General features: G+C 44.8%; 1 protein-coding gene across 2 annotated transcripts in view; it reads left to right on the top strand.

Moving 5' to 3' along the window:
- The window catches only part of AGPS (alkylglycerone phosphate synthase), a 244,162-nt gene that overhangs the window by 102,373 nt on the left and 121,389 nt on the right, over positions 1–20,400 (top strand). For both annotated transcript variants that reach the window (XM_040440072.1, XM_040440071.1), the window contains exons 6-9: positions 7,812–7,883; positions 10,344–10,423; positions 13,374–13,454; positions 19,898–20,023. In XM_040440072.1, coding sequence (XP_040296006.1) covers positions 7,812–7,883; positions 10,344–10,423; positions 13,374–13,454; positions 19,898–20,023 — 359 coding nt within the window. The remainder of the gene's footprint in view (positions 1–7,811; positions 7,884–10,343; positions 10,424–13,373; positions 13,455–19,897; positions 20,024–20,400) is intronic.

Raw genomic sequence — 20,400 nt, 5'->3', positions numbered from 1 at the left:
GACAGGCAAGTCCTACCCTTAATACAATCCCTGATGTAGTAATTAGGTTTAAATTACCCCCCTCCCTTCCCCCACCTCCCAAATTTAAAAAGAGGTCACGATCTCAATTCCTATAGGGTTTTGCACCCTACAGTACTAGAGTCCTGAACAACCATTCTTCATAGTTTGCCCTGATGCTAGAGCGCATATTACCGCATAACGCCTCATGCACACAAACATATTTGTTTCCGTTTCTATGCGTTGTTTTTTTTTTTTGTGGGCCGTATGTGGATCCATTTACTTCACTAGGTCTTCTTAAAAAATGGAGTATATTCAATCTGCTTTCCGTTCCCATATGTCCACATGGCCGTGCCACAAAAAAAATAAAACATGTCCTATTATTGTCCACATTGCGGACAAGGATCTGACAGTTCTATTATGGTCTGGACGTACTATTCCGCAAAATGCGTAATGCACATGGATAGTATTTGTGCTTTGCAGATCCGCAAAACAGGCAACGGAGTCCTGACTATGGAAACTATATTGGTACCCAACTGGTTGTACCACAGCTTTCCTAGAAACTGATAGAAAGGACAACTCAAGCTATTTGGTATTTCCTGGTGATTTTATAGATTGTGTTTTTTATTTTTTGGGAGAAGGTAACCCTAAAAATAGTTTAAACTGTCGTTTTTACTTTTAGAAAGAGACAAACATCCTTAGGCCCCTTTCACACAGACGAGAATCCCGTGCGGGTGCAATGTGTGAGGTGACGGCATTGCACCCGCACTGATCCCGGACCCATTCACTTCAATGGGGGCTGTTCAGATGAGCGGTGATTTTCACGCATTACTTGTGCGTTACGTGAAAATCGCAGCATGCTCTATATTCTGCATTTTTCACGCAGGCCCTCTAGAAAGAAATGGGGATGCATGAAAATTGCAAGCAAGTGCGGATGTGCTGCGATTTTCACGCATGGTTGCTAGGAGATGATGTAAGTAAATTGATAAAAGTTACTTTTAGGACCTGCCAGAGGACCTTTGACGACGTAATCGCGCTCACCACGTGGTGAGCACGGTGACGTCAGCGCAGGTCCTGCTGAATGAAGATAGAAATCACGTCATCAAAGGTCCTGAAAGAAGAAGAAGAAGAAAGAAGACGATGCCAGCTGCGCGAACAACAGGATGAGGTGAGTTAATTTTATATATATTTTTTTAACCCCCTAAAGCCACATGTATTAAGAATGCTATTATTTTCCCTTATACCCATGTTATAAGGGAAAATAATAAAATATACAGAATACCGATCCCAAACCCGAACTTCAGTGAAAAAGTCCGGGTTCGGGTCTGGGTACCACAGTCAGGTTTTTTTATCACGCGCGTGCAAAACGCATTGCACTCGCGCGATAAAAACCGAACATCGGAACGCAATCGCAGTCAAAACTGACTGCAATTGCGTACCTACTCGCACGATTTTCCCTGATGGCAGACGCAGCGCATCCGGACACGCTCGCCTGCAAGGGGCATTGATGGTTATGTACACCTTTTGGGGCATTTTTTTTTATGATTGCATATTACTAATTATGGGATAAAATAAAAAAAATTTCCAACTGGTCTTTATTTAAAATGGCCAGCCATTCTAAGATACAGGGGTTAAAAAAAATCTGTGTGTTTGTAAGGTGTCGGTTTCAGTTTTCTTTGGATCCTGTCATCTGATGGCTTATGTGTAGGTCTCATCTCTGATCTCCTGACCTCATAAACACCTTTAAGCTAGAATGAGTGATTTCTGAGAAACAGCTGAACATTTTTCTTAAAGACCAATTAAAAAGAATTTTTAGCCCCAAATTAGTAAAATGCAATCATAAAAAATTGCCCTGAAGGTGTCCATAGTCTTTAAGTTGTTTCAGTATTTTTGGCTTGCTTTTTTTTTCTATTGAGAGGTCTATGGAAAAAGGCCTGAAAAAATGCCACACCAAGAGCATTCTGAGTATTGGGGAAAAAAAATCAGGAAACTACGCCTCTACAAAAAAAGGTGTTTTATAATTTCCTATTAACATGTAACCTCTGAATATAGTGTTTGTTTTTTATTTATTTATTTGCTCCAACCAAAAAGAGGCATTTTTGAAAAACAAAACAAAAAAGAACCCGTGTGCAACCACCATTAATGTGACAGTCCTTATACGCCTCCTATAGGGGGGGTTACAATGATAGGATTGAATACCGTAGTTTCCTTTAGGTTGGAGTCACACTGGCAGTTTTTCTGAGCCGAGGGCTGGAGTGGATTCAAAGGGATGAGAAATATAAAGGAAGGACGTCTCCTTCCTGCTGGAACCAGCTCTGGCTTTAGCTGAGAAATCTGCATGTTTGATTCCAGCCCCAGGGTGGAGCGAGCTGGCAGACGCTGGCGAGTGACTTTTCCAGCTGTGTCCACCTGCTCCCTTCACATAGACCGTACTGACGTCTGCTGCAAGCAGCATTCAGTATCAGGAGATGTTCACATGTGGCAGAGATTTCTACAACTGAAGTTTCCATTCATCAGAAGCCCATGGATTGCTGCAAGCCTCATTCAGATGAACGGGACAGTCGCAGAAATTTTTGCAATAGATTTGCATGTGTAAATATACCCTAATGGCATGTTGACATAACGTGTTTTTCATGTGGATTTTGCTGCATATTCTGCACCTAAATCTGAGTAAAATCCACATTCCATACATGTGAATGAGCGCCCCGCAGCCCCATTCACATGCTTCACTTTTGGCTCACAAAATTATGCGTAGACTTCAGCTCCCACCCATACAGGCTCTGCAGCGCGATCCAGTTGGGAAATATCCGGGATGAATTTGGCATAATCTGTAGATGAAAATCGGTATAACCATCTAAGGGTACTTTCACACTAGCCTTATTCTTTTCCGGTATTGAAATCAGGTAAAGGGTCTCAGTACCAGAAAAAACCGCATCAGTTTTGTCCTAATGCATTCTAAATGGAAAGCAATCCATTCAGTTTGCATCAGGATGTCTTCCGTTCCGTCCCTTGTACGGTATTTGACCGAACAAAATACAGCAGCATGCTGTGGTATTTTATTCTAGACAAAATCCCGGAACAATACCGCACTTGCCGGATCCGGCATTCATTTCCATAGAGATGTATTAATGCCAGATCCAGTACCAAGTGTTCCGGAAATTGCTGGATCCAGTTTTCCGGTCTGGGCATGCGTAGGGGTATAGGAGGAGCTGGTTTCTCTTTTTGATCTTTGATTACCAGATCCGTTATTCCGGATGAGACGGATCCGGTATTTCGCCAGATCTGTCTAGCTGATCCGGAAAAAACAGGTGTCCATTTGTATACGGATTGCCGGATCCGGCAGGAAGTTCCGTTAGTGGAACTGCCTGCTGGATCCTAAAAACGCTAGTGTGAAAGTACCCTAAGATCAGTGGTGCACAGCCTATAGCCTGAGGTTCTAGCGACACATGCGGCCCGCTATGCCATTCTATGTGGCCTCCAACTGTCTGGTCACAGACATGCTTTTTTGTGTCTAATGGCTGCTGACATGTATTTTCGGTGTCAAGGTGTCGAGGACTTCCAATAGGTGGAAGTCCTCGAGGTGAAACCAGCACCTATTCTATGACATTATGGTCTCAGATGGTAGTGGTAATGCCTCTTTTGGGCAGACACCCCAATGTGGCCGACCTGTGGAGGTAATCCTACTTACCTGATCCCTGCCATAGGATTACGGCTGCTTCTCTTCTCCGCTCCCTTCATCAATATCAGTTTTTTTTTTGTGGCTCATGTGTCCCTTGTGCGTCATGTGACCCACGGAGGACACTCCACCGCTGCGGATAGTCATTTCCATCACACTGGATGCTGACCGTCCGAGACGTGAGAGCTAAGGAACCGGAATCCAGAGGCGAGGGTCAGGCAAGTATGATTCTCTCCACAGGTCTGGCCACTTTGGGGGTGGAGAGGTCTGCCTAAAAGGCCCCCAGGGTGAACAACCCAAATAATGGCTCATGCACACGAACGTATTTCAATGGGTCCGCAAAAAAAACGGAAGGTACTCCATGTGCATTCAGTTTCCATTCCGCATTACGGACAAGGATAGCACTGTTCTATTAGGGGCCAGCTGTTCCGTAAAATACGGAATGCACACTGACGTCATCCGTATTTTTTTGCGGACCGCAAAATACATACGGTCGTGTGCATGAGGCCTAAGTTTTATTTCGGCTCTTGGCACTGTTTCAGTCTGACAATTTTGCCCTTGGAAGAGAAAAGGTTCCTTGCGTCCTTGCTTTAGATAGTGAACCCTGAGCAGTCTGTCCTTTCCATTTTCCCTGTGCAGTCCCTAGTGCGGCATCGCATACCCTCTTGCATTGCTTCTAATGGCGCCTTCTAATAGATCTCCCCTAATGAACATGGGGGCAATTAAGAATCGAGTTAATCCTCCTCAGTAACAGTGTGCTGTACGCCGCGAACAAGGTGCTTCAGCTGTCCGCGTGAAATGGGCTGTTAGACATCCATGTTCCTCTAGTGATTAGACAGCGCCAATTAAACAGAATTGTGACTCAAAGTAGCAATTAAGGGTGTAGTCATTTCAGAGCGCACAACAGTAATAGTTAAATATTATTAAACACGCCATTATCACTATTGCTATTTAATTGCACTAGGTTAACTTTTACAAATAGCCGAAGGCCAATTCAAAATAGCCAAATTAGTCATTGTACATTAATTAATCCGTTAAATATTAGCTGACTTAATTGTATTGCAGTTTTATGCAATTACGCTTGAAACGACTAATCCCTTAAATCCAAATGAAGCGCTTGCAGGGGATGTTGTAAACTGCTAAGTGACGGGGTAGTCCACAGTTTCCCCATGCAGTAGTCATGTTGTTTGAGAGGCAAAACATACTCTGTCAATCATTATGTAGATTTTTCAAAAGCATATATTACTGAAACCAAAAAAATGGCTAAATGACCATGAAACATATTTGGGGGGTACTGTCTCTCCTTAGGGAGAGTGCGCCTTAATCGATGTGAGGAGACTTATAGGCCATACATGCTCCTCTGAAATTCTTGGAAGAAAGGTGATGCAAATGAGTTCTTAACAAACTTTGGCTCTAATGCCACCAGATGTAAGGCAGCTATCCAATAAGTCGATGTTCGACCCTTTAGATGGCCTTGAGACATGACTTGGATAATAGCTAAGCCAGCATCTCATCTGCAGACAGCTGTTTCAGGGTGATTGCCCCTCATCAGTGCAGAGCAGAGAGAGTATTGGCTTAACTGAGCGAGAGGCCCAAGTCAGGAGAGATAGTTACCCCCCCCCCCCCGATCCTGACTTGGGCCGCTCACCCAGTTAAGCCATTACGCTCTCTGCTCTGCACTAATGAGGGGCAATTACCCTGAAACCGTTGTCTGCAGATGAGGTGCTGGCTTATTTAATATCTGAGTCCCAATGTCTCAGGGCCTGTTTAAAGGATCGAACATGGACTTATAGGATAGCTATCTTACATCTGGTGGCATCAGAGGCAGAGCTTGCACTGTTAAAATAATTTGTGATGTATTTTTTCTATATAGTGGAATTGTGAAAATGCCAATACGGAGGTTTCACACAGGTACTTGGAGCCAGTTTTTCAGCCTCCATTATCATCTTTTATAGTCGGCAGCCATATATCTAAGGGACTAGGCCGCAATGTACACCCATTGACACAAAAAATAACGCACCCACGTACAAATGTCGGACATTCTGCAAAACTTACATTAATACGCTTGAAAAAAGACATAACTGCATGTCAAATTGATGCACTTATGTCTCAGGCAGATATGTAATTGAATACCTGCTTGGTCTGATTAGACACTGGGTCTTGCCACAAGAGGTTGTTAAAGTGCTCTCCCACTGCTGTAAAAAAAGGCTCTCAGAGGCTACTTTTGGGTAGTGAACCTCTTTTCGACTGCTAGACATGACTAGGAGACACACTCAAAGACATTATCCTAGCTGACATACTTTGGGAGGGGGCTCATCACTGGCCTGAGAGAAGCAGGACGGTCTTTATGACACATTGCCCACGATGTAGTCTGTTCTGAGCTAGCCGGCAAGGACGAGTAACTCCCACAGTTTCATTGTCCACCATCCAGACACAGGTGGCACCATCATTTCACACCGCTGTCTCTGCCAGGACCCTTTCCAGGTGGTTAGCAGAAGGATATTTGGTGTCCCGGAGTCCTTTTACATGTTCTGCCATGGACAGCCAGCCACCATCGCCTTCAGTGGTGTCGCGAATGATAAACCTGGACTGCTATGGACTGGAGCCATATCATCTTTAGCAATGAATCCAGGTTCTATTTGGTATCCCACGACAGTTGAGTTTTAAATATGGAGGCCTCATGGTGAGCGCTTCCATCTTGCCTTTGCTGTGGAGCAACACACTGCCCCAGCTGCTGATGTGGTGGTCTGGGAGCCATGGCATACCACAATCAGTTACCTCTAGTAGTCATAGGAGGGGCACTAACAGGTCAGCGATATGTGTAGGACATCCTGTGGCCACATGTGTTGCCTCTCATGGCATGGCTTCCAAATGGCATTCCTCAGCAGGATAATGCTTGCATCAAGGGCTTTCCCGGAATGTCTCCACCATATTGCAACACTTCCTTGGGTTGCCAGATTTATCGCCAATCAAGCATTTATGGGACCCGCTGGGACACCAGCTTTGGCAACCTACGAGTGTGCAGGATCTATAGGCCCAGCGTCATCCTTTATGGGCAAATGAGCTTCAGGATACCGTACAGAACCTGTATACCTCCATGGCCAACCGTATCTCATCTTTTATCCAGGCTAGAGGTGGCCCAACTGTACAGTTTTCTCCAATAAACTTCTCCTTTCTCTCTAATATTGTGATCACTTACATATATCATTATTACATTCACACATAGAAAGCTTCATTCCATTCCAACCACTCCTTCTTGGTGCCTTTTTTTTAGTGTCTGAGTGCATTTCATGTGACAGCACATGCACGGCATTGAAAAAAATAAATTAATGCAATACTCAAAATTTCACACAAAAGCACAACGTCACATGGAGGCGCAGGAACCTCCATTGGATACGATTAATGCTAAACAAAACAGTTAGTAAGGATGGGCGAGCACCAATCTGTCCTTCGCACGGAGCCAGTCCAGGACAAGGACCGCGTTTATAAACCGGTACAAATGTCTATGATGGTCAGGTGCAGAATTATTATTGGGGAATATTTCTGAGTACCAAATGAAATGGCCTTCTGCCTGGCAAGAGACCCTAATGGTAGAGGTGACCACACTGGATCTCCACACTCCTGCAGGGACCGGCATGGTCCTCTTCCATGCTAATGAAGAAATGTGGCAAAATGACTGCCAATTTTCCCCTATGATTGCAGTATGTGTAAGGCTATGTTCACATCATCGTTTAGTTTTCCGTTCGTCTGATCTAAATTTACAAAAGAAAAAAAAATCCTTCATTTTGAGCTTCTGTTGTGCTCATTTTGCATGTTTTTGTCAGTTCCATCAGAGATCCATTATGTTAGTCCCGCATTTCTGGAGAGTTCCCAGTCAGCAGTAAAGCAGAATCCCAGCCCTCTGTTTTTTTTTTTTTTTTTTTTTTAAACCATTTTATTCCATCATTCACTTTAGAGTGTTGCCACGCGTTTCGGTTCATCCTCAGCCCTTGCCACTAAACCGTTTTTAGTGTACTTTATTTTTAGTTTGTACTCCCTCACGTTATAGAGGTTCTATCTAAAATATGATCATTTCAGAATATCTTTCAGGAGGTGGTCAAGTAATCCCTGAAATCTAATATTTGATTTTCTTCCTTAGGTTGTCATGATGACGTTGTACGGGTTGTTGACCTGGCCTGTAAGCACAATGTCTGCGTCATTCCTTTTGGAGGTAAGAACACATAAAGCGGACCTCCGATTACATAGAGAAATGATTGTAGTGCAGGACTGAGCGCAATAATCCCTTTTCTAAGTGACTTGCAGATTCTTCCTCTAAATACGGACAGTGTGCGGTTGCACTAGGAGATGGAGCGTCCTGCGTTGTCTTCTCCCGTATCCAGTAGGTGGAGCCAGCAATATGGAATCACATTGCGTCCTATAGGATGCAGGAGCCTAGGAGCCAGTCCAGGATGCTCTGTCACCAAGTACATAGAGGGGAACAGTCCACAGCACAGACCATGGACCATTCATGATGCCATTTAGAGGCAGAACATGCAATGCAATTTAGGCCTTCTTTACACGACCGTATGTATTTTGCTTGTAAAAAGACAGGTGTGGGGGGGCACACTACAAAAGGGAACACCAAACAACAAATTAATAGTACACTTTATTCCACTGAATTGTGGTAAAATCCTAAAAACATACCCCTAAAATACAAATAAAATATAGACCATATACAAATCTATAAACATGCACACAAGGGAATGACACGGTTAAATACCCAAATAGCAGCTAATGAACTTGAGCGGCACACCAATATTGTCCACAGTCGCAAAATGTCCCGTAGGTGTCCAAATCTAGTGGATTAGTGTAACACAGTTCTTACTGGGTGACCCCCAATTTAAGCCTGTGGGGCCCAATAGTTTGCTGGGTATGGCCTATGATAAACGGCTCACTACCGCTGCCACAATACCTGCACGTACTGTCTCTGCTCAGACTCAGCTCGGTCTTACCGGTCTTCACTGCTAATCCTGCAGCGGTGGTATGGAAGGCCGCACACCCGCAGCGTCCCACGTGGTGTGCTTCCGCCTGCACGTATCGTCCCACGTGACCGGGTATCCAAGGAGACCGGATGCTTTGCTACTGTGACGTCAGTATTGTGCGACATTGTACTGACGTCACAGTAGCAAAGCATCCGGTCTCCTTGGATACCCGGTCACGTGGGACGATACGTGCAGGCGGAAGCACACCACGTGGGACGCTGCGGGTGTGCGGCCTTCCATACCACCGCTGCAGGATTAGCAGTGAAGACCGGTAAGACCGAGCTGAGTCTGAGCAGAGACAGTACGTGCAGGTATTGTGGCAGCGGTAGTGAGCCGTTTATCATAGGCCATACCCAGCAAACTATTGGGCCCCACAGGCTTAAATTGGGGGTCACCCAGTAAGAACTGTGTTACACTAATCCACTAGATTTGGACACCTACGGGACATTTTGCGACTGTGGACAATATTGGTGTGCCGCTCAAGTTCATTAGCTGCTATTTGGGTATTTAACCGTGTCATTCCCTTGTGTGCATGTTTATAGATTTGTATATGGTCTATATTTTATTTGTATTTTAGGGGTATGTTTTTAGGATTTTACCACAATTCAGTGGAATAAAGTGTACTATTAATTTGTTGTTTGGTGTTCCCTTTTGTAGTGTGCCCCCCCACACCTGTCTTTTTACATTCAATTTCTCACTCGGTCCTGAGGGTGGGACCTGGGGGTGAGCACCTTTTCCATATACTGAGGAGGTGAACCGCTGTACTTCTTCTGTATGTATTTTGCTGTCCGCAAAAAAAGGATCTGCAAAAAATACGAATGATGTTCGTGTGCATTCCGTATCTTCCGGAACGGAACAGCTGGCCCACAATAGAACAGTCCTATCCTTGTCTGTATTTATTTTTGCAGAACGGAAATGGATTGCACACGGAGCAACTTCATTTTTCATTTTTTTTGCCGACCCATTGAAATGAATGGTTCCACAAAAAGTTTGTGTGCACAATCCTGCATTGTAATTTTGTTACATAACTGGTGGTCCACTTTAAAGCATAAGATTGATTTTGACAGTTTCCATTGTGATTGTGTAGATGTTACAAATCCAAGTGAAACTGATTTGTGTGACAGAAATCAGGATCTGGGAGGGGAGTAATCCGGAAAAATTGTCACACAGTTGGTGGTCCAATTTTATCTCTTCTTGCAAGATGGTCCCCTCAATCCACAGCTCTGCCAACTTGTATTTGACTCGCATACTTTTCCCACCACTTTATTCTCCAAACCTGAGACAGGATGTTTGGGTCCTTAAGGCTACATGCACACGAACGTTGTTTGTTTCCGTGTCCATTCCGTTTTTTTTTTTTCCGGATAGGATGCGGACCCATTCATTTTTAATGGGTCCGCAAAAAATGCGGACAGCACACAGTGTGCTATCCGCATCCGTTCCGTAGCCCCGCAAAAAAAAAATAGAACATGTCCTATTCTTGTCCGTTTTAGGCATTGTTACAATGGATCCGCAAAAGAAAACTGATGGCATACGGGTTTTTTTTTTTGCAGATCCGCAATTTACGGATTGCAAAACACATACGGTCATGTGCATGTAGCCTAACATGAAGACACTGAGAACACGTAATAACGGTGTCATCCATATTGCAGGTGGAACAAGTGTCTCAAATGCATTAGAGTGTCCTGAAAATGAGAAGAGAACCATTGTCTCGTTGGACACTTCACAAATGGTAAGTGGAACAAAAAACCAAATTGGATTCATTGCGACTTCTTCCATATTTCCAAATGTGACCTAATGGGGAATATAATATAAGAAATTTTATTTAGTAGCTCACCAAGTTATGCAAACAACCATGTATACATTTCCCATACATTTTTATATATTTTTTGGTATATTTTGGTTGACAATCTTAGTAGATCCGCCTCTGTGGGGGCCGCCTCTGTGACATTATGATCAGAGGACATACCATTGCACTGGCAGGTAGTTTCACTCCAGTCCACATATGTGGACTTCCAAAGCCGAAGGATATTTGGCAGCCCCTTGCCCTGTTCTGCTACTTCTTGAATACGGCTGACTTGCATTTCTTTTGATGAAATCGGAGTACGCGGCTCAGATCTGGCAGCCTGAAGATGTATTGTACAATGTACGCTTTGTAACACAGGATATACTGGACGCTGCATGTCCTGTGGATTTTTCACTCACAATTCCGCTGTGGAAAATCCGCTACGTATGGCCGTAATCTTCATGTAAAGTGGAAAGAAAGAAAGCTCATTAATATTTCAGACTCCATTTCCTCCTTTCCACCACTACTCGCTCCAGATAAGTCCGCATTGTCCTTCTGCCGCCTCTTCACATCACGATGCTTCATACTTGCTCACGCTTCCTTACCTACCAACCTCTTTTTACCGACCACCTTTACATGTGCTGATCCTGAATTAGTCTGCCCCTAAGAGCAACGGGGGCGTTGCCATTACTCCTAGAAGCTCTGCTCTCCACACTTTGACAGAACCAGGCAGTGAAATTGTCATCACCCCTGACCTTGTCCCCTTCCCTGAGACGATTGTGTCTATAACAAATTGCTGCTCTCCCGCTCCTTACGTCCCGTGTGGCGCCCCTGTCCTGCGCTCGTGTTGTCCGGTATCTGACTACCCGTGCTCCGTCTTGCGCACACATTTCCAGCGTTTAGGTCAGCACAAGTTCATATCTGTTCTGCATGCGAAAAACATCATGGCCCAGAACAAGCTCGATAAGCAGCAGAAAACCGCACAAAGGAATCATTCAACATGTAATAGAATTTTAAAGGTGATTTCAAGTATTTTGGCCGCCACATCAAGGCCCTGGCATTCCTGGCTCTGCACATGTGATTAATCTATTTCACGAGAGCCCTCCGAGCATAAGCAGATATCGCTCCGCCATAGAGCCTCATTCACTTTTAACCTTTTCAAGGTGCGCCTCTGAGGAGGGCTTTTTGGAAATTTTAACCATCGAGCTGAACGCCACGTCCCACGTTATGATGTTGGCCATATTTCTGTGTCTGTGCAATTATCTCCTCCTTTTATGGTAAAAATGATTTTTATTATACGTCTCATTCAAACTGTTCCTCCTGCAATTAGCTGATTTCTCGGATCTCCTCCATAATGCGAAATGTGCCAGAATTCGGGCTAAATCTGTTCCAAAAACCTGCCATAGATGCCTTGCATCACATTTATAATGTATGATCGACACATTGAACAAAGGGGCGGGGTTTACAGAATAAGGCTTGGTGGGTGGGAAGACATTGTCGTTTAAAGGGGTTTTTCCAGGCTTTTAATATTGATGACCCTTCCTCAGTATGTCATCAATATCGGATCGGCGGGGGTCTGACAACCGGCACCCCCACCGATCAGCTGTATGGAGAGAACACGTGCGGTCTCCTGTCGCTCTCCCTGCCGTTATGTTTATGGCAAGCGGGAAGAGAGACAGGAGACGGTGCGCACACACGGCGCGTGCCTTCCTTTCACTCAGCTGATCGGCGGATCCCCACCGATCTGATATTGAGGATAGGTCATCAATATTAAAAGCCTGGAGAACCCCTTTAAAGGATTTTGTGTGTTCCATTGCTCTACTACTCCGTCCAATCAGCAGTAGCTCTGGTTCTCGAAATCTGTGCTGGTACCACACAGCGCCATCCATTGTGTAGTGGACAGAACTGGTTACTGCAGTGCTGATCCCACTGAAGTGAACGTAGCGTCCACTGCACAGTAGACGGAGCTGGGTAGTTCCATGGCCGACTTTCATTGCCAGGCTGACTCTGAAACAGCAGATTGGTGGTGCTAGGGCGTACCAGACCCTCGTCCTGAGGATAGGCCTTCAATATAAAAGGAGTGGACAACCCCTTTAAAATGCACCAGCAAAATTATACACAAAATGTCACAGCGTATAAGCCCTGTGTGCACATACCCTCACAGCGCCCATACACCTTCAGTAGCTGCAAAAAGCTTGTCGACTGCGAGCATAAGACGGTTGTCTACAGCACATGGCCCCCCTTTTGTTAGTAGGAGATGTGCTGCCGACCATCATGTAAATAAACCCGGAACAGATGATCCGATCGTTCACACGGCCATTTATTCGGGCGTTATCTGCCCGTGTGAAAGTCCTTGAACAGCCGCCATGCTCTATCCTTGATTGCCTTTTGAAACTCGGCCAGAGATCTTCTCATATAAAAGTATCCTAAGCTTTCACCAGGTCCCTCTGACAGCAGCTTATCTACTATCTAAAGTTCAGCATGCCTGATCCTTGTTTCCTCGTCATCTCCCATTAGGGCCCCATTATTCACGTAAATCATCGGGCGATCTCCACCAGTTTAGATTGATCGATTTATACCATAAATAAGAAATGTTTGCTCTTCTTCTTTTTTTTTTTTTACAGGTTTAAACACATTTCTCACCTCTCTGTAGTCGCTGTATGGCATTATTACAGCTGTACAAGTGTTCTCATTGTGTATGTAAATAATAGGTCGGAGAATGTCATAGAGGAACCTCCGACCTGATGGATTGCTTTGATTTTCCTTGTAGTTAATTCATACAGTAATGTACATCCCCGAGTCTGAATGAACTTTTTGGTGTCAGTATATGATATTATTACTCTGTCTTTTTTGCCAGATATTTATATGTTGTTTTTTTTTTTGTGTCATTCTTCAGAGCCAAATTCTCTGGATTGATGAGAAGAACCTGACGGCTCACGTTGAAGCTGGTATCACCGGTCAGGATTTAGAAAAACAGGTAAATGGGAATTTGAAGAGAGAATTTATTTTTTTTTCACTTCTTGCGTTTATGCATTTGTAGTCTGATCTGCAGAAGGGGCAGACTTCTGTCCGTGTGCTCCTGTTAGGACGCAGACTTCTGTCCGTGTGCTCCTGTTAGGACGCAGACTTCTGTCCGTGTGCTCCTGTTAGGACGCAGACTTCTGTCCGTGTGCTGGTGTTAGGACGCAGACTTCTGTCCGTGTGCTGGTGTTAGGACGCAGACTTCTGTCCGTGTGCTGGTGTTAGGACGCAGACTTCTGTCCGTGTGCTGGTGTTAGGACGCAGACTTCTGTCCGTGTGCCGGTGTTAGGACGCAGACTTCTGTCCGTGTGCCGGTGTTAGGACGCAGACTTCTGTCCGTGTGCCGGTGTTAGGACGCAGACTTCTGTCCGTGTGCCGCTGTTAGGACGCAGACTTCTGTCCATGTGCCGGTGTTAGGACGCAGACTTCTGTCCGTGTGCTGGTCTTGGGACGCAGACTTCTGTCCGTGTGCTGGTCTTGGGACGCAGACTTCTGTCCGTGTGCTCCTGTTAGGACGCAGACTTCTGTCCGTGTGCTCCTGTTAGGACGCAGACTTCTGTCCGTGTGCTCCTGTTAGGACGCAGACTTCTGTCCGTGTGCTCCTGTTAGGACTAGCTTTTTCATCTTATTATAATTTTTTGTATCTAGCTTTTTTTTTTCCAGTGACACACGCTTTAAAGGGGTTGTCTCATTAGAACAAGTTATCCTCTATGCACAGGGTAGGGGTAAGTGTCTAATCAGCTTGGGTCCGCTCTGATCACGAGAACTGGTGCCCGGGTTCCCCCATCTGTATAGAGTGGCAGATATGCATGCGTGTACTCCTCTCCTCTCAGATCTGTGGGAGTGTTGGAAATGTCCGAGTACCACCTCCTTGTTATCTCTGACAGCACCATAGAGTTCAAGGGAGAAACGGCCTTGATAAATGTTCCCCTACATGTATTTAGTATGGCGCTAATCGTACTGACCCAGAGAATAAAATCATCACGTTATTTATGCTGCAAAGTTACCCTTGCAAAAATCTACAACGTAAAAAGCCAATGGTGGTATTGCAGTTTTGTTTTGTTTTTTTCATAGTCCCCAGAGAGAGTTAAAGGGATTCTGTCATCAAGATTTTCGATATTGAGCTGTTCATATCATCCTCTCAGCCTCCATTATCTAATTAAAAATATTCTAGTTTTACCCCCACCTGTCCCTTCATTTTGGATAAAAATCTGTTTTTATTAATGTGCTAATTACCTTACTAACATGCCCAAGGGGCTGTCCCTCCGGCCGTTTGTGCCCAGCCGCGCCCCTTATCTCGACTCCTCTCATCGCCGATGGTGCGCCGTAATCTCGCGCATGCGCCCTAAATCCACTGGTCAGCGCCCGCACGGTGTCCCGGCAGCAACCTCAGCGAACGAAGCCCGCATGCATCAGCTGTCTGCGCACTTCGCCCGCGGGCGCTGACCAGTGGATTTAGGGCGCATGCGCGAGATTACGGCGCACCATTGGCGATGAGAGGAGTGCATAATTAGCAGTGGGGTGGCGCTGGGCTACGAGATAAGGGGCGCGGCTGGGCACAAACGGCCGGAGGGACAGCCCCTTGGGCATGTTAGTAAGTTGATTAGCATATTAATAAAACCGATTTTTATCCAAAATGAAGGGACAGGCGGGGGTAATTAGGAAATTGACCGGGCACTCAAAACATTTCGAGGATATGTGGAAACATACAAATTTATTATACAATAAAACCGCGATGTGCCTAGGCGATATACATCTTATTCATATACATCAATAATAAAACTTTAGAACTATAAAATGTTAAAAATCACAAATTCATCAATTGTTTGCGCTGTAATTGGAATACTATTTTAGTTCTCTTTTTGTGTAGACATGTTTGCATAGGCAGAAATCCCGATGGCAATTGCTATGTAATCAGTCCATACGTATAGGGCTTCTGGTCTTTGTATGGGGGGGGGGGACACAGTTCCTACGTAGTCCCAAACTTTCGGAGTCAATAGGTTCACCCGTCTATAGAGGATGTAATGTACACATTTATTACTCGCGATACGTTTCAAGGAAAGCTTTTTTGCGTGTAGAGGTTCTTTCAGTGGCGTCCCACAGCTCCACCACGCTCCAGCCTCGGTTTCGATTTACAGCGTCTTTCGGGATCTCGTCCCAATTCTCGTGAGACTTGGTCCGTCTATGCACTTCGTAGGTAAAGCAATATTGACTTTCTTGACTGTGAGGTTTAATACATGGCCATGTATATTGAATATTTGCTTCACACACAGGTATTCCGCCCAGACGCGTTTCGAGATAGCTTTATCTCTTCCTCAGTGGGGGTAAAACTAGTGTATTTTTAATTAGATAATGGAGACTGAGGGGATGATATGAACAGCTCCATATCGAAAATCTTGATGACAGAATCCCTTTTAATAAAAGTTAATCACTAATTATATGTATCCCAAAATGGTGGCATTAAGGACTTCAAAGAACAAGCCCTCATACGGCCACCTCGATGGAAACATCTAAACGTTATAGCTCTTGTAATAAGACTATCCAATTTTTTTTTTTTTTTACTAAATTGCATACGGAGAAGTGGTTAAAATGGTGGGAAGTTGAAATTCAGATATTAAAAATAATATAAGAAAGTTGCAGAACTTTTCATTACACAATGAATAAGCTTCCTTTACAGACCCCCCATTAACCCCTCCCTTACCCACGCTAGGTCTTACCATTAGTGTCCTCATAGGCTTACTATCAGTACATCGCAGTCCCTGCCTCCACTTGGTAAGTACGTCTTTCAATAAGCCACATGTTTCTTATTTTAGGGACAAATTTTAACTTTCCGCCATTTTACTAGGGTTCAATTCTGGCAGTTCATGTTTCTATTGCAATAGGTTTTGGATTTGGGGTTGGTGAAATCGCCCATTTCCTCCACGTCACAAACCCACTGACGGAAACCATTAGGGTTCGTGTGTGTGCCGCTGCCGCCCCGGTCTCTCTGCTGATTAAAGACCCTTGTGAGTGCACACCCCCTGACGTGACGCGCTTTTCTTCTTTTTATTGACTTATTACAAGCGTGGAAATTCTCGGTTAACCAAAATTGATTGCCTCTGATTGATAGGCGGGTGTACAGTAAACTCCAGATTCACAGGTGGCTGACTCGCTACCATTTGAGAACGATTTCAGTGGGACCGCTCTCGCTTTTTGCAGCAGTTTAAGGGCATCTATTCCAGCTCAGGTGCCGTACAGATGGCGAAGCCAAGCTAATATGGAAAAATGAGGAACAAGTGACTATTTAATGTACAGGAATGCATGATCTGCATCACTAATAGACGGGGCCGCTGCCTACAGGAAGCCCAACCAGATGGCTGTACATTAAAACGCATCAGTCCTTGAGAGAATTAAGTGCAGGCAATTTGCTCGCGTTTTGTAGAGGCTGCAGCACATCACATTAGAGGAAGGGGAGTGAGAGATAAATGACTTTATTTATTGGATGGATTTTTTTTTCTTCTCCTTTTTGTGAGTATAGTTTGCTGTTTTGTATGTTTTTCCAAGAATATGTTTTGCAAGATTTCCTCCAAGTGGGGAATAATTCACGTACCGGGCATTCGTACAGATCAAAGTCACTGATGTGAAGGCATAATACATAGAAGCACAAATTCACCGATGTTAGGAGTCTGAGCGAGGAATTGGGCTCCAGGGAAGGCTAGATCTCCTTGTGGAGAGCGCCAAGCCGGCGTGAGGAGTCTTACAGGCCATACACGCTCCTCTGGAATTCTAGGAAGACGCTATGCAAAGGAGCTCTTAGCAAGTTCTGCCTCTGAAGGTCGCTATTGGAGACGAGCAAAGCTATGAAAATTTGGATTCCCCCGTCATTGAGCCCCTCAGATGCCATGTTCATCACTGATCACAGCATCTGAGATGACAAATGAGGCCTTTCAGGGGTTAAAAAAACAAAAACAAAAAAAACCCTCATCCATTTGAGCACAAACAGGCCGCCGCAGCCATCATGATTAAAAATCCCACGCGAAATCTCAGACGGTGCATGATGACATCATCACGCTGGCCAGTGTTGTGACGTCATATGTCACTGCACACTAGATGTCGCGCTGGATTTTTGATCATGATGGCTGCTGCGGCCTCTTGTTTTTTTTGTTTTTGTTTTTTTTTCTACGCCATTTCAGGGAAAATTGATTTTTTTTACCATGAAGTTTGAGGAAATTCGGCTTTGCGGCTAATCAACTTTTCTCTGAAATTCGTATTGAAGTCCAGTTCGGATGCTTTGATTCGCTCAACACTAGTAGCTATCCTATAAGTCAGTGGGCATAAATGGGCGGTGCATAGCACTGTTCTGGGCGGATTTACTGGTGGGATCTCTAGTACCCGCCTCTGAAACCACCCAGAACGGCACTACAGCCTGGCATACTGATGTGAAGCCTGGTACGTCACCGGCTAACAACAAACAGACCTTGCTTTGCCCAGTGCGGCGAAAGACGAGGGGAGCAAGGACATGCTCCGTGGCTCCAATCCTAGATGGTAAAGGAGTGCAGGGGAGCTCATATCCTCTTTCAGCCCTGAACCTGGACAACCCCTTTAAGGGCATGCCAGACTGGGTGGAATTTCTACAGCAAAATCTACACCTGTTATATGTGGATTTTTTACCCTAGGCATTGCAAAATGTAAAAACCGTGGTGTAAATCCACAGGATAATCTTACATGCTGCAGATTTAAATTCTGCACCACAAATTTATTTATTTTTTTGCAGTGTATTGGGGGCGTTTGTAAAGGGCCCATTCACACGACTGTATTTTCGGTCAGTTATTCGATCAGCATTTTTTGCGGATCGGAAGTTGACCAATTAATTTCAATGGATAATAAGTCTGTTCCGCGGCCCTGCAAAAAAATAAATAAAAAAATGTTTTATTCTTGTCTGTTTTGCGGACAAGAATAGGCATTTGTTACATAGTGCGGGGCCTTGAGAAGGGCAAAATGCGGGGAGCACGCGGCCGGTATTGACCTGAAAGGGTCTTGCTAAAATCAATGTGCTTGCCACCAAAACAATCCCATTCAGATGAATGGAAATTTCTGCAACAAAATCTGAAGGTCCCCGAACAGCACTTATCCCTTGTCCCTAGGATAGGGGATAAGTGTCTCAATGCTGTGGCTCCTCCAGTGATCACAAAAACGGAGGTCGCACTCCCCTAGGAGTATGGAGCGGTAGTATGCATGTGGGACTGCCTGAGAGAGTGCGCTGTACTAAAGCATGCTTCCTGTAGATCAGATACCATGTTCAGTGAAGGCCACAACCCTTCTGAAAAGAACATGTAGGAGGCACTTGTGAGTCCGCATCTGTACTCCCATCAGTGTGGCTGTGTGTCTGCTTTTAATCCTTCAGACCCCATTACTTTAATATAATGCTGTATGTAGTATTAGACGGCCGCTTTCATATTGTAATCTCCAACCAGCCAGCCTGTAGCGACCTCTGCAGGAGAAATGTGGTATTACATGGTACCCCTGTCTATGGATGTGTGTTAGCAGTTCTCTTCTCGGGTTATAGGGTCGGGCCCCAAGCACCGGAGGTTGAGTTCAAATCAGCATTTAGCCTTTCCGTTCTTCTCCGTTATAGGAATGGGAAGGACGGATTTGGCACATAACCGAGCGTAACGAATCCTACGGACTCTAATGGGGGTCCATTTTGTCTCTGCTTCAAAAATCTTCCTCTGAGCGGAAACCTAACAAACCCGTAGGCTCCATTCGGGTCCGTTATGTGCCGAATCCGTTCTTTCCATTCTTCTGCTCCTATAATGGAACAGAAGAACGGAAAGCCTGAACACTGATGTGAATAAATTGAGGTAGACAACCTCTAAAGCATCATTGCACCCAATTCTTCAACGTAAGACCCACATGGAGGCCTTCAACCGGCTGCAGCGGATCGTAACAATGGAGTATGAAGGAGGCTTTTAATGATCTCATGCTCTCGGTAGTAATTAATGCTAGGAACATGAGGTGCTTATTGGATTGCATACGGGCATGCCCTGTATATGGAAATACAGTGTAAACAAGGCCTTATGGTAAGAATCTGCTCTATTCTTGCTGTAAAAGAATACCAGTTAGCAGGATAGAAACCCCTAAGGCCTGTGTAACCAGAACCTTTGAGATGCCCGTCTAATTTACTGTGCTTTCCCCATTTTCTCTTTGCATTTCTGCCGTATGTTATGCATAAAGTTTGTGGAATAAATGGGGTGTCCAGAGTTCCCTTCTTTCATAGTTTACGGTAGTTGAATAGGACATAATGGGGCACCAGAATAGGTGAAGCACATCTCAACACCGTCTTCTTGTGTGAAGCTCTAGATGAAACCTCTGACCAAAGTGGCCTCCTTGTTTCCTCACTTTCCATCTAATCTGTTCCAGCTCGGGGAGAGCGGTTACTGCACCGGTCACGAGCCCGATTCCATGGAGTTCAGCACGTTGGGAGGCTGGGTGGCTACACGGGCATCGGGCATGAAGAAGAACATCTATGGAAATATCGAAGATCTGGTAAGGCAGTTCCTCTGTTTTCCTTTCTCACGCACCGGCTGCTTTGTAAATTGTGGTAGAATCATCTGGAGGACATAGTTCATAGAGTTTCCTTCCTTTGTGATCTTTTCCCACGTCTAATGACGTACTAAATACTACTTCCTTGCAGACCTCTGTATTATGAGAGGCCGATAATAAAATCCATCCAGGCAGAATGCAGCCGGGACACGTTCGTTTGACTTGGTGCCATCGTCACACATGCACATTATTACGTTTCTTCAGGCTTCTCATTTTCTTTATAGTGTGTGCGGTTTTATAGATTGGTAAAAACATTCTCACATGTTGGCATCATGCTCATTAATGTAGCACGTCTTATTTTATATGTCAACATGAAAGGT

The sequence above is a fragment of the Bufo bufo genome, chromosome 7 (genome assembly GCF_905171765.1).
Source record: "Bufo bufo chromosome 7, aBufBuf1.1, whole genome shotgun sequence".
Lineage (NCBI taxonomy): Eukaryota > Metazoa > Chordata > Amphibia > Anura > Bufonidae > Bufo > Bufo bufo.
Note: the sequence above shows the minus strand (reverse complement) of the source record. Positions and strands in the feature narration are given on the sequence as shown.